At 41.8% G+C, this 15,069-nt stretch overlaps 1 protein-coding gene across 8 annotated transcripts in view; it reads right to left on the reverse strand.

Moving 5' to 3' along the window:
- Positions 1-15,069, reverse strand: part of adgrv1 (adhesion G protein-coupled receptor V1) — an 838,553-nt gene that overhangs the window by 465,745 nt on the left and 357,739 nt on the right. For all 8 annotated transcript variants that reach the window (XR_005461637.1, XM_038805279.1, XM_038805282.1 and 5 more), the window contains 3 exons: positions 12,705-12,866; positions 1,776-1,896; positions 950-1,073 (listed from right to left, as the gene is read on the reverse strand). Coding sequence is in view for 7 of the 8 variants with exons in the window: in XM_038805279.1 (XP_038661207.1) it covers positions 950-1,073; positions 1,776-1,896; positions 12,705-12,866 (407 nt within the window). In the remaining variant the exon portion in view is untranslated. The remainder of the gene's footprint in view (positions 1-949; positions 1,074-1,775; positions 1,897-12,704; positions 12,867-15,069) is intronic.

The raw sequence follows: 15,069 nt of genomic DNA on the forward strand, positions 1-15,069 counted from the left end.
CTTACTAATTTTCACAGACGCACCATATACAGCAACCTATATGGCTGCATCATCGCCTGGTATGGAAAATGCTCGGCCCATGACCGTAAGAAACTACAGACAGTCATGAACACTGCCCAGTCCATCACGTGAACCCGCCTCCCAACCGTTGACTCAGTCTACACCCCCCACTGCCTTGGGAAAGCGGGCAGCATAATCAAAGAGCCCTATCACTCAGGTTAGTCTCTCTTCCAACCTCTTCCATCGAGCAGGAGATACAAAAGTCTGAGAACACGCAACAACAGGTTCAAAAACAGCTTCTTCCCCGCTGTTGCCAGACTCCTGAATGACCCTCTTATGGATTGAACTGATTTCTCCATGCATCTTTTGTACTGAGTAGTACTACACTCCGCATGCTTAATCCAATGTCTGTGTCTATGTATTTACATTGTGTATTTATGTATGTCTGATGTTTTTCCATGCTTGGAACGATCTGTCTGGACAGTACGTTGAACAATATTCTTCACTGTACCTCGGTACAGGTGACAATAATCAAATCAAATGACTTCTTGTAAAACATACATATATAGCCACCGCACGCATGTGAGATAAAATCCAAATTTGTATCAATGCATGTTTTCTTGGCAGAAATGTTTGCAAGACATGGGCTCATGAATAGATGCCATAATTCCATAATTGGATGGCTTGTGATCTGCAGTGATCTAAATAACAGGAAGAATAACGGGTCAGATAAGTACCATACTGGCATGTACCATATCCTATTGATTCTTTTCTAACGTCTAACTGGATCTTCATGAACGGTATTTTAAAAGTGAAAGATTACTCGCATCTTAAGGACATACAATGCATGCTTAATGATGCCTTATACATTTTAAGTTATGAAAATACATTAACTTGTCTGTTAATCTAAATGGTTTCTGCAAAAAGTAATTTTCTAAGTGTCACATACATTATTAGTGCAGTCCCATTGTAGTTGTTGACTGGTTCTCCAATTAGAATATGCTTGGTTGATTCAGCTATGGCAATCATCCCAGATGCTGCACGATCACCCAGAATAATGATAGTCGCACTTCCTGTGGAAGAAATATTCTTTGTTTTGTCAGATGCATAACAGAGGAAATTTTGTTTTTGGAATGCACAGCCACAAAAAAAGCCCTTATTTCTGTTTGTCTTTACAGACAGGCTTCGACTTTATGACGTTCAAGTTACAGCAAACAGCACTTCGACATTTATATATATAAACCGTGTTTTGACATTACAGCGTCAATTTTGACTTTATGACCCCACTCCAGTGAACAGTTGGACTTTACCAACTGCTATGTTCCTTTATGTTCCGCCTTTCACAACTTCAGAAAGTGCAAATTACTTCTCAAATATTGAAGGTCTCAAAAAAGCTTTAATGTGACAAAAACCCCGAGTTTAAAACTAACTGAGTCAGTGGAAACTGGCGAGTCGGATTCCTGTTTAACAAAAAGTTTGAGTTTACTTTGCAGTCTTTTCAAACTGGTTTTCTCTTTAAAACTACAAACACCAAATGAGGGATTATTCTCTACGTGTATTCACAGTGTCACAAATTAAAGTTGATGGAAAAGGAACATTGCATTTCAGTGTAAACAAGTTTCAGGAATCAATCCCCCATTTAACATTATGCCTGTGGGAAAATTAGTTCTAACTTACGAGGGTTTGACTTACATTACGGTTTTAAGGAACTATTGTGCTTTTTTTTGTAATTATTGCTAAGTTATTACATTGCCCCATGAATCTGACACACTTACCATATAGAGGGGAAATCCCAGCACCATTAGTAGCAGATACAAGCCGAATTGTGTACTGCTCTTCTCCCTCCGTAAGATCATCTGGATAAATGTGTAACATAAGTGTTTTTTTGGTCTCAGTCTAAAGTAAGAAAAGTGCGACAGATTAGTAGCATTTAGGTTTCTGTTCATATTTTTGCATATTTGCTTGACAATGCGTGATGCATAAAAATGTGCAGTTGATTGCAGGCTATGAGATTCATCTCTACCCATCTAGCGAAATGCCAAGTAAAAACTAGACTTTTCCCCCAGGGGTCAAGGAAGGTTAATTAGACCAAATAGCTCCTGGTTAAACATTGGCCTTGCAATGGTGAGTAAGCAGGTCGTCTTCGTAACTACTCTTGTAGACAATAGATGGTCTGTGGCAGAAAATGAAGAATAACAGGGCAAAAAATTACTGTCAATTTATAAATATTCACTGGAACCATGTCCTCTTAATTCTTTTCTATGCAGCCAAGAATCTGGTAAAATAAGATGGGGTAAATTTCCACATAGACACTTCCATTGGTGTTCCAGAATTTTGCTAAAAAGCTACAGAAACAAGCTGGTAATAGATCAAAGATATAAAATTAGTTTTTAGAAGGAGAGGTCCTAGATCTGGAGGTTGCATAGCAGATACCCTAATACTTGGAGGGTAACAAAGAAGGAAATCTGCAGACAGACCAAGATGGTAATAATAAGAGATCTTAATTACCACTCATTATTGGGACAGGGAGGAAGAAAATAGAAATTAGGGAATTCATTGCCTAAACTTTCTGCAGGATTCTTCCTCAAACAGCAGGTTTGGATGGATAAGGGAAAAGGCATTGCTAGAGTTGGATGTGCAAAATTAAATTGATCAGATAGACAAGTTAAATGTGACTGAGCACCGTAATATGAGTGGCCAGAAGATAAGATCTAATGTCCAAGTGTAAAGTCAAAGAATCGGGCGGATTTTAAAAACAGTGAGCTAGCTGAGGTCAGATTGTCATGGGGACTGAACAACAACATTCTTTCAGAACGCAATTTTCAGAATAAATATATATTCCATAAGAATGAGGTTACTTCAGGGTTCAAATTCTGTGGATAAATAAAGAGAAATAAAATAACGGTAAAGAGGTCTGGAGGGTTGGCAACTGCTCTCAAAACGGGAGGCAGCATCAACCCCAGTCAGACACAGCAGCAGGAGTAGGCCATTCAGCCCACTGAGCATGCTCCACCATTCAAACTGATCAACTGCCTCTACGCCACTTTCCCCATAACCACTGATGTAATTACTATCCAGAATCTGTCAATTTCTGTCTTGATCGTACTCAATAATTAAGCTTCTAAAACCCTCTGTAGCGAATTCCAAAGATTCACCACCCTCGGAGTGAAGAAATTCCTCCTCATCAGCCTGAAATGGCCTGTCCTGTCTTCTGAGACTGTGTCCTCTGGTTCTAGACTCAACAGCCAAGGGAGACATATTGTCTACATCTGCCTTGTCATGCCCTGTGAGAATTTTGCAATTTCATTAAACCTCTCATTCTTTGACACTCTAGAGAATACAGGCCCGGTTTCCTCAATCCCAAAGTAATTACGGGCTAGTCAAATTAATCTCTACGGTAGAGAATATTTTAGAATCTTTAATTAAAGATATAATATTGAATATCTATTGAGGAAGAGGTAAATCTGAATTTAAAATCCTGATGAAAGATATTATAATAAACTGAATTATTACAGTACTTAGTGGAGGAGAACAGGGAACTAGGGCCTGATTCAATGCAACCAAACAGGTTGGGAGTAGGCGGTTACGCAGAAGGAAGGCCACCCACTGGGTTTTCCATGCCTTCCCTCCTTCAAACCCGCTGGCAGGGGAACATAAGAACCAGCTCGTATAAGCATCCAAAATAGATTCAGGCTCATGTTTGGCAAACCCTAGAATTCTTTATGGTGGTAGATGGGGGAAATGTAGTGGATTTGATGTGTTATGGACTTTCAGGAAATGTACAACAAGGTGTCATGCACTACATTATTGGAGAAAATTAAAAAGGTTTGAAGTGAGAGGAAAATTGTATTAAGAACTAGCTGGAAGGAAGGTATCAGAAGAGCAGTTACAGACAGCCTTCAGCATGGTTGGAAGAAAGTAACAGCATCTTACAATGATTGATTTTGGAACTGTTTCTGTTCATTGTTCCCATCATTAGTTTAAATATAAAGCGCAAGTGCATGGTGTCCAAAATTACAGATTTTACTATTTTACTATAGTAGGAGGTATTGTAAATAAATGAGGACCAAAGAAAACTGCAAGCGACAGAAGTAATCCAATGTTAGTCTATGTGAGTTAGTACTTTCTTTTTTAAGAAAAGGTAATAATTATATTTTGAATAGGGGATATCTACAGAGGCTGACTTACAATGCAACACAGCGCTGCAGCGCATGCGGGGCACCGCCCAATGGGGCACCCCATACTGAGAGATAACTGTGGTGTGGGAGCACCAATCAGAGCCTGGTAGCTCTGATTTTGCTGAGCAGTCAATACAGAATATCGGGCTCGAATTGGTGGGCTCCCCATTAGAATGGGAAAACAGTTTGCCACATTTTGAGAGGTGGTGGAAACCGAGAGCAGTTGAGACAGACCTCCTGAATCAGTTCTGAGGTTTCTGAGCTTTGACTGAAGCGACAGCCAGGTTTCTGGCATTCGGCCTCGGGGACAGACTGAGGCAAAAGTGAGGTTGCCTATCTAACCTCAGGGTGTGAGTCTGTGAAGACTTCAACAAGGCGAGGAGGTGGTGCTGGCCAATGACCATCGAGGGGAGCCGAGGGGCAATTCTCGAAATCTAGGCCAGGGCTGAAGAGGGCAAGCAGGCAGGCAACCAACCAAGGAACAGAGGCCAGGTCAGATAAAGCCAGTACCCAGAGGCAGCCAGGCACCAGCCAGGAGCACATGCGGTCGTCTAAGCTTGAAGCCTGGCCACCAGAGCGAGAACCAAGAGCTGATCAGTCAGGAGGTGCAAAGGCCAAGCAAGCGCCAGCATCGTAGTTTTTAGGGAGCAGCAGCAGCGAGCAGGGGGTTTCAACCAGGGCCAGAGGTCAGGGCTGAGATTGAAAAGGCTGGACAGCAACTGGACCGGGCAACAGGAAAGCAGAGGCCAGGCCAGATGCCAGCAGACAGTCGCAAGAAGTCATTGAGGCTCGATTGCCCAAGCAAAAGGTGTGAGCAATCAGGATGTGCGAGAGCCAGGCAGGCACCAGTATAATGGTTTTTGGGTAGTAGTGGGGCAACTCAGTGGCTGGGTGTTACGAGGGATGGGCAGTAACAGATTGTGGTTTGGAATATCAACCTGCAATTTAGTTATTCTTAATAACTAATAACCCTGTGTTGTGATCCAATGCCGTGAATTCTCATATTTGGGATTCTGCAGGAAATGAGTTAACACCTTCCAGTTTTGTGTCAAGGCGTGATGATTTCTCCGAGGATTTGATCTGCAGTTCCACCTGCCGGGGGTTAACTACCCCAGGCTTTAGAGGCAGCTTAGTTATCCTGAGAGGAGCTGGAGGACACAACTTTTGAAACTGATCAGCAAATATCATTCCTGACCCAGTATGTCTACTGTTGGCAGTTCGATCAGTGACCGGTGATGGTATTGCTTTGAATTCAGAGCAGTGTCATGTGAGTCCCTTTAAGAAAAGTGTGTTTTATCAAATGGCTGCAGTGATGTCATTGTGTGGGTGGAGCTGGAATGTGATTCTGCTTTGTACTTTTGTTTCGAGCTGGAAGCTCTTTTTGGCTCTGTGTTTTAGTTTTGCTTTCAGTTGCAGAACTGCATTCTATACTGGTTTCTGTTGGTTTATGTGTATTGGTTTCTGCGGCCATTAGCACCCGGTTTCCCTGGGTTTCTGTGGCTATAACTCATCTATCACTCTCACTCCAGAGTATAAATATTTCCCACTATTTCTGTCTGTTAGCTTTGACAAAGAGTCATCGGACTCGAAACGTTAGCTATTTTCTCTCCCTACAGATTCTGCCAGACCTGCTGAGATTTTCCAGCATTTTCTCTTTTGTTTCAGATCCAACATCCGCAGTAATTTGCTTTTATCCAGATGTATACTGGTGTCTCTCTGTATATTAAATAAGGTGTTCAGATCACTTGATAATTTAAAATTGATGAAAGTTCTCCGTAGAGAATTCAAAGCTACTTCAGATGGAGAGCTGCATTCAAACCAAGCAGATGTATACTGGTGTCTCTCTGTATGTTAAACAAGGTGTTTAGATTACTTTATAATTTAAAAGTGATAAAAGTTCTCTGCAGAAAATTCAAACCCACTGTCTTTGTTCAAAAGTTTATGGATGTTATTCAGAAAGTTACTAAGAGTTACATATAGAGTACTGTATCTTTTTGGGGGGTTATCAGTGTTGGTAATTGGTATGATGTTTACTGTGGGTTTATAAAATGTTAACTGGATTAATAGAATAAACATTGCTTTGTTTTAAAGATACTTTAGATCTCTGTTGCATCACACCTGTATCGTGGGCCGTTGTGCTCCCCATAACCAAAATCTATTAAAAGTTGTGGGTCAGGTGAACTCCATGATATACTTTGGTGTTCTCCAAACCCTGGCCGATAACAAATTAGGAGCTTGGGGGATAAAAGTCTATCTTTCGTGATTGGGTTGGCTTAGTGAACTTAAAGACAGTGAGGGATGAGCATATGTGTTTGCTTTTCAGGTGTTGTATTCCAGTTTAAGTATAGAGTGTGTTGTGGACAATGGCTCTTTCAGAAGCTCTGAAGTGTTTTGGGGTGGAGGAGGTTACATTCAGTACCTTATGAACAGAGACTAAAAACAAGGGGCGAAATTCTCCGCCCCCCACGACGGGTGGGAGAATAGCGGGAGGGCCTTCCCGACATTTTTCCCGCCCTCCCGCTATTCTCCCACCCCCCCGCCGAAGTCCCGACCCGAATTGCTGCCGCCGTTTTTTTACGGCCGGCAGCGATTCACAGCTGTTAGATGGGCCGAAGTCCCAGCCCTTTCCGCCGTTTTCACGAACGGCAAACACACCTGGTCTTGCCGTTTGTAAAAACGGCGTCACCAACTCGCTTTTTATAACCATGGCACCGATTGGCACGGCAGTACCACGGCCGTGCCAAGGGTGCCATGGGCCCGCGATCGGTGGGCACCGATCGCGGGCAGCGGGCCCGATGCCCGCGCACTACTTGTCCTTCCGCCGCCCCGCAGTATCCATTCGCGGGGCGGCTGAGGGGCAACCCGGCCCGCGCATGCGCGGGTTTCGCGCAAAAACGCGATGACGTCACCCGCGCATGCGCGGGTTGGAGTCTTCCAAACTGCGCATGCGCGGCTGACGTCATATGACGCGTCAGCCGGCGCTAACTCCGGTAAGCGGGCTTAACGATTTTCGTTAAGCCCGTCTTGCCGGAGCCTACGGCGTCGGGCTGCTAGCCCCGACCGGGGACCAGAATCGGTCCCCCGTCGGGAAGGGGCGCGCTGCCGTAAAACCCGCCCGGGTTTTACGGCAGCTTTACGATTTCTCCCGTTTTGGGAGAATCTCGCCCAAGCTTTTAGATTTGGCAAAAGCATTGTAGTTAACCCGGCAGAATACAAAAAGATGAGGTACTTTCAGCGGTAGCTGAGCATTTAAAATTGCCTGAGATACTCATTGGAAATGGCAAAAATTCAGTTACAAATCAAGCAATTTGAACATGAAAAAGAATTAAAGCAGCTTGAATATGAAATGAGAGAAAAGGAGAGAGAAGGAAAAAAGAATAGCCTTGGCAGAACAAAAAGAAAGAGAAAGGGAGGTACAGATCAGGGAAAAAGAAAAATAGAGGAAAGGGAAAAGGAGAGAGAGTTTGAACTTCAGAAAATGGCCATGAAACATGACAGTCAGTTAAAATTGGCGGATGTAAAGGGAAACGTACAGCTTGACGAGAGTGATGAGGATAAAGAGAAGAGTATCATAGGCAGAGGCTTGGTGGAGATCTATTTAAATATGTCCAAACATTTTCAAGGTTTGATGATAAGGAGGTAGAAGCCTTTTTTATTTCAAATAATTTCAGAAGCTAAACAAATGAAATGGCCAGAGGATACGTGGGTATTACTGATTCAAACAAAGCTGGTAGGTAGGGCGAGTGAAGTGTTTGCATCACTATCGGAGGAGGAATCTGGGACGTATGAGGAGGTGAAAAAATCCATCTTAGGTGCATATGAACTAGTGCCTGAAGCCTACAGATAAAGGTTTAGAAATTTAAGGAAAGAACCTGGTCAAACATACATGGAGTTTGAAAGGATCAAACAGAGTAATTTTGATAGTTGGATAAGGGCTTTGAAAATAGACAAAACGTATGAAGCTCTCAGAGAAATTATACTTTTGGAGGAGTTTAAATATTCAATTTCTGATGTAGTGAGAACTCATGTAAAAGAGCAGAGAGGTAAGACAACAAGGTTAGCAGCAGAAATGGCAGATGATTATGAATTAGTTCATAAATGAAAGCTTGGTTTCCAACATCAGTTTCAGTCTGTGAGGGATAGAAACTGGGGAAAAGAGATATACTCAAGTGGTAGAGGTAAAGGAGATCTGATAGGAGATAATAAGGAGTGTCCCTCAGATTAAAAAAGAAATCCATAAGGGTGGAAGAGAAATGAAAAGTTTCAAATGTTTTCACTGTAATAAACCAGGCCATGTAAAGTCACAGTGTTGGTGGTTGAAGAAATGCACTGGGAAGGCTGATGTGATAAAACAAGGATAAGTAACTAGGGTTTGTTAAAGTGGTAAAGGAAAGCCCAAGTGAACCGAAGGAGGTGCAAAAGATTATACAGCCTGATCAAGAGGTGATTGATAAGAAGATGCCAGATCTCTTTAAAGAATTTACTTATGTCGGTAAGGTTTACTCATGTGTATCAGGAGGAGCAGGTAAAGAAGTCACAATTTTAAGAGATACAGGAGCTAGTCAATCTTTGATGGCAAGAGATGAGGAGTTCTTTAGTTTTGGAGGAATAATGCCAGAAAAGGTGGTAATATGTGGAATTGAGAGCGAGAAGAGTAGTGTTCCATTATATAAGGTAAGGTTGGAAAGTCCAATGAAGAGTGGTGAAGTAGGAGTATGAATAATACAGAAACTATCTTGTCCAGGAATACAGTTTATCTTGGGTAATGATATAGCTGGATCGCAGGTGGAAGTGATACCTACTGCGGTTGATAAGCCAGTGGAAAATCAGACAACTGAAGTGCTGAAGGACAAATATCCTGGGATTTTTCTGGATTTTGTAGTAACAAGGTCGCAAAGTCACAGATTAAGACAAGAGGTGAAATCAAAGAGTGAAGGTAAAGTTGAAGTTCGACTATCAGAAATTATTTTTGATCAGATGGTTGGAAAAGAGGATGAGGCGGATATTTTTAGTTCAGGAAAATTGGCGGAGTTACAACAGAAAGATATAGAAATAAAATGGATGAATCAGAAAGCAAACACAGAGGCGGAATCTGACTGTATACCAGAACATTATTACCGTAAAAGTGATGTCTTGATGAGAAAATGGAGACCTTTACATATGCACGTGGCTGAAAAGTGGGCAGAAGTTCATCAAGTCGTATTGCCGGTGGGGTACAGAAAGAGGTGTTGCGAGTAGTACATGAGGTACCAGTGGGAGGTCATTTGGGAGTAAGGAAAACTCAAGCTAAAATACAAAAACATTTTTATTGGCCTGGACTACATAAAGATGTAGTTAAATTGTGTCGATCATGTCACACATGTCAAGTGATAGGGAAACCACAAGCAATTATAAAACCAGTGCCCTTAATACCCATTCCAGCATTTGAGGAACCTTTTACAAGAGTCTTAATTGATTACGTAGGACCGCTTCCTAAAACAAAAAGTAGGAATGAATATCGTTTGACTATAATGGATGTGTCTACTAGTTTTCCAGAGGCGATTCCAGTACGCAATATAACAGCTAGAAAGTTTGTGGAGAAGTTACTTAAATTCTTTACTAGATATGAACTACCCACAGAAACACAATCGGATGAAGGATCAAATTTTACCTCAAGGTTATTCAAAGGCGTTATGGATAGCTCAGGAATAAAACAATTTAAATCAACTGCGTACCATCCAGAATCGCAGGGAGCATTAAAAAGGAGTCATCATTGGTGAGTGAGCAGTTGGAACTTACATTATTGGATTATGTTTCAAATTTTAGGGAATGGTTAAATAGAGCAGGGAATTGGCTGGACAACATTTAAAGGTTGCACAATATGTGATGAAACGGGTAGTGGACAAGAAATCAAAGGTTTGTAGTTTTGCCAGTGGAGATAAAGTTTTAATATTGTTACCAGTGGTAGGTGAACTTTTAAAAGCAAGGTTTTGTGGACCTTATCAGATTGAAAGGAAATTAAGTGAGGTGAATTATGTGGTAAGAATGCCAGATAGAAGGAAAACTCACCGAGTGTGTCATGTGAATATGCTTAAAAGATACTTTGAAAGGGAAGGAGAGCAAAAGCAGGATTTTTTATTGATTCTAACTCAAAGTGAAGAATCGACTCTAGATGTCTTTGACATCTCTCAGATTAAATTGAAAAACGAGGATGTTCTTAAAAATCCATGAGTGGATTTTACTGGAGATTTTTGACAAACTTTAGCAGTGTGGCCATTCCACTGACAGACTTGCTGAAGAAATGTCGAAAATTTCAGTGGACAGCGGAGTGTCAACAGGCATTGAGTGACAACAAAGGCTGTGATGACCAATGCTCCTGTGTTGGAGAATTGCAAGGGGCTCTGTGATCGGATTGAACTAAAGTATCTGACCTTAAAGAGAAATGGCGAGGCGTAGAGAAATGGATGGATCGTGCAGAGACTTTCTTGTCCAAAGAGATTGTCAATCGAGAGGGATTCCAGTTGGCGGAAGAAGAACTAAAATGGACTATGTTATTATAAATGTTTGCATGTTTTGTTTTGTTAAACAAAAAAAAGTATATTTACTGTCACTTGCTGTTTAAAAGGAAAATGAAAAGGTGAAAAATGAAACCATCTTGATGTTGATGGTTTATTTATTTTTTCTTGGGGGGAGGTGTGATGCGAGAGTCCCTTTAAGAAAAGTGTGTTTTATCAAATTCCTGCAGTCATGTAATTGCATGGTGGAGCTGGAATGTGATTCTGCTTTTTACTTTAGTTTTGAGCTGGAAGCTTTTTCTAGCTCTGCGTTTTAGTTTCACTTTCATATGGAGAGCTGCATTCAAACCAAGCAGATGTATACTGGTGTCTCTCTGTATGTTAAACAAGGTGTTTAGATCACTTTATAATTTAAAAGTGATAAAAAGTTATCTGCAGAAAATTCAAACCCACCGTCTTTGTTCAAAAGTGTGTTGGCTTATGGATGTTGTTCGGAAGGGTTATCTATAGAGTACTGTATCTTTTTCGGGGGTTATCAATATTGGTAGTTGGTAAGATGTTTACTGTGGGTTTATAAAATGTTAACTGGATTCATAGAATAAACATTGTTTTGTTGTAAAGATACTTTAGATCTCTGTTGCATCACACCTGTAAAGTGGGCCCTTGTGCTCTCCATAACCAAAATCTATTAAAAGTTGTGGTGTCAGGTGAACTCCATGATATACTCTGGTGTTCTCTAAACACTGGCCCATAACAGCGGGATTGTTGAGGCCTCAATTTTCAAATTGGCTCTCTATCCCTTAAGAGTTCAATGGGAGATTTCATCTGCTGGCTTTCGCCCAGGGAATCCACTGTTTGAAAAGCAAGGGGAATTTTCACCTATTGGGGCTTGTCCGAGAATTCTGTCATTTGATAGTCAAAGCCAGATTCTACTACCAGGCAATCAAAAGGAAATTCCAGTACTGTTTCCATCCCTGTAACTTCCCCAACAAAGAATCCATCCTCTTGGGAGTCAACATGCAATTCCATTTGGCATTCCTTAATTTGCAGTTGGATGGGGATTTCCATAGTTTTTTTTCTGCTGGTTGCTCCATTCCTTCAGCACTCACCAAATCATGTTCAACTAATGAGGACCTGGCTTGAGAGTCAATAATAGGCGGCTCAGTCCATTTGGACGTTTCAACTGTCCCAAAAGACGTGCTGTTAGGTAATTTGGACATTCTGAATTCTCCCTCAGCGTACCCAAACAGACGCCAGAATGTGACGACTTGGGGCTTTTCACAGTAACTTAATTAGTGTTAATGTAAGCCTACTTGCGACAATAAAGATGATTATTTTTATTAACTGGAAGGTTTGTTTCGCAAGATTAGAATTTTGGGGAATAATTTGGGTTTAAATGTGCACAGTCTCTTTGCATGATGTCACAGTGGGGGTGTATTTTTGTCATGCGGTGTGAAACCTTACTGAATTTGTCATGTTTCTTCTGTACTTATTATGGAGGCTTCTTCTTCTGCAGCTCTATTGGAGTTCTGCACACATGTAGTTTGCTTGTTTTTTCTGAGCTGTCTCTTATGTGGGCAGCATAATTAAAGACCCCTCTCACCCGGCTTACTCACTCTTCCAACTTCCTCCATCAGGCAGGAGATACAAAAGTCTGAGAACACGCGCGAACAGATTCAAAAACAGCTTCTTCCCCACTGCTACCAGACTCCTAAATGACCCTCCCTCTTGTGGACTGATCTGATTAATACTACATATGCTTCACACAATACCTGCGTCTATGTATTTACATTGTATACCTTGTGTTGCCATATTACGTATTTTCTTTTCATGCACTAAATGATCTGTTTGAGCTGCAAGAAGAAAAATACTTTTCACTGTACCTCAGTACACGTGAAAATAAACAAATCCAAATAAAGAGCGATGTGCCAAGTGGGTCAGTGGAGTTTATCACATGGGAATGCTTCATTTTCTTCAAGTTCTAAGGGAGATTCTGTTGGTCTATTACTATTACTGTATGTATGTTTTGTACCTGATTGAAGGATAATGTCCCAGAAAGGGGTTCAATGTCATCGATTGCAGAGTCATCCACCTGCCAAATAAGCTGGACTGAACCATGACCATCATCACGACTGACTGTAAAGGACACCAGACCAGCTGGATCATCAGTAGTCTGTGGCTCTCGACCAACCACCTGAAAGAACACATTTGTGCTTCATTGTACAATAACCACAAATGCCTGTTCTGCCTCTCTATTCTGTCTACATAACATTTCAATCAAAATTGAAGTGCACAATTTTCAATTATTTTGATTTATGTAAATTAAAACTATACATTCCATGACTAATATATGTAGACCACAAAGGCTGCTGAAATAAAGAAGAGTGATGATGAGAGATTTGCAGCATTAGCAGACTCGGTGCTTTCCATGTCTGCACACGGCAAAAAAGCAATCAGCAAAGCAAACTGCATGTTAAACTATGTAGCATAATGTCAGAGGATTCAGTCAAAGCTCCAGTCAGACCACAACTTGGGTGCTATATTCAATTCTGGTCATCAGACACATGGAGACATTCAGGGCAAACTCTGAAAATATGTGGGTGGCACGGTGTCCCACAGCTACAGGGACCCAGGTTCAATTCCAGCTTTGGGTGACTGTGGAGTTTGCACTTTCTCCCCGTGTCTGCATGGGTTTCCTCCGGGTGCTCAGGTTTCCTCCCACAAGTCCAAAGATGCGCAGGTTAGGTGCATTGGCCATGTTAAATTCCCCTTAGTGTCCAAAAGGTTAGGTGGGGTTACTGGGTTACGGGGATTCCCCATGGGCATAGGTAGGGTGCTCTTTCCAATGGGCGATGCAGACTTGATGGGCCAAATGGCCTCTTTCTGCACCGTAAATTCTATAATTCTATGATTCAATGTGTTGAGAATAAGCAGCAAATTGATGATTCAGGTCAAAGGTCTGAATCATGAAACAAGACTGAATCCATGAAATGTCTTAAGAAACAGCTATTACTGTGATAGGAAACTATATTTTCTAATATGGATGAGTTGGATGGATTTTAAACAACTCAATACAGATGAGAGTTATTTAGACTTGGAAGGACGGGACTAAGAGTACAAAATCAAGGAGCAGAATATCATTTGGGGGGTGATTGTAGTGAGAGTAAGGAAATGTGATGAGAGGAGTGATGGCAATTGGCTTGCCACGAAGGAGAAGGGGAATATAGAAAGATGCAGTGAAGAGAGACTTAAACTCAGCAGAAGAATGGGTGACAGTCAGAGAAGGATGATTAACCAGCATTGTGGCTACACTAAGTAATATGGGAGAAGCCAAAAAAATGAAAAGAACAAAAGCGAAAATGCTGGAAGATCTCAGCAGGTCTGGCAGCATCTGTAGGGAGAGAAAAGAGCTAACATTTTGAGTCCAATGACTCTTTGTCAAAGCTATTAGACAGAGAAAGTGGGGAATATTTATACTGTGGAGTGAGAATGAAAGATGAGTCATATCCACAGAAACCCAGGGTAACGGGGTGCTAACAGCCACAGGAACCAAGGGAAAGAGTGCTAATAGCACTGGGGACCAGAGAGAACAAAAGGTATGAAAGGCCAAACAGCAGAGAAACTAACATCAGAGGGTAAACTGTGACAGATGGAGATGTGGGGGGAGGGGAAGAGGGAAGCAAAGGGGAGAAGGGGTAAGGAAAGTTGGATAAGATTGGGTAGGGTTAAATATATATTAAGAAAGACAAGAAAGAAAGAAATGATAAGAGACAGTGAAATGAAATGGGATGGAAACAAATGGGTCGAGGTGGGGTAGAGCTAATCATCTGAAGTTGTTGAATTCGATATTGGGACCGGAAGTCTGTAGCGTGCCTAACCAGATGATGAATGTTGTTCCTCCAGTTTGCGTTGAGGTTCACTGGAATATTACAGCAGGCCAAGGACACACATTAGGGCATGGGAGCAGGGTCTTGTGTGAAAATGGCAAGCAACGGGAAGGTCCGGGTCCTGATTGCACACCGACCGAAGGTGCTCAGCAAAGCGATCACCCAGTATGCGTTTGGTCTGTCCAATATAGAGGAGACCACATTGGGAGCGGCGAATGCAATAGACCAGATTGGAAGAGGTGCAAGTGAAACGCTGCTTAACCTGGAATGAGTGTTTTGGGCCTGGGATGTTAAGCATGGAAGAGGTAACGGGGATGGTGTTACACCGTCTGCTATTGCATGGGAAGGTGCCATAGGTGATGGGAGAGGTACTGGGTATGGTGGAGGAGTGGACTAGATTATCTCGGAGGAAAAAGTCTCTGCGGAATGCTGAAAGAGGGAGTGAAGGGAAGATGTGTTTGGTGGTGGCATCACGCTGAAGTTGGTGAAAATGACGGAGGATTATGCTTT

Source organism: Scyliorhinus canicula, chromosome 8, assembly GCF_902713615.1.
Source record: "Scyliorhinus canicula chromosome 8, sScyCan1.1, whole genome shotgun sequence".
Lineage (NCBI taxonomy): Eukaryota > Metazoa > Chordata > Chondrichthyes > Carcharhiniformes > Scyliorhinidae > Scyliorhinus > Scyliorhinus canicula.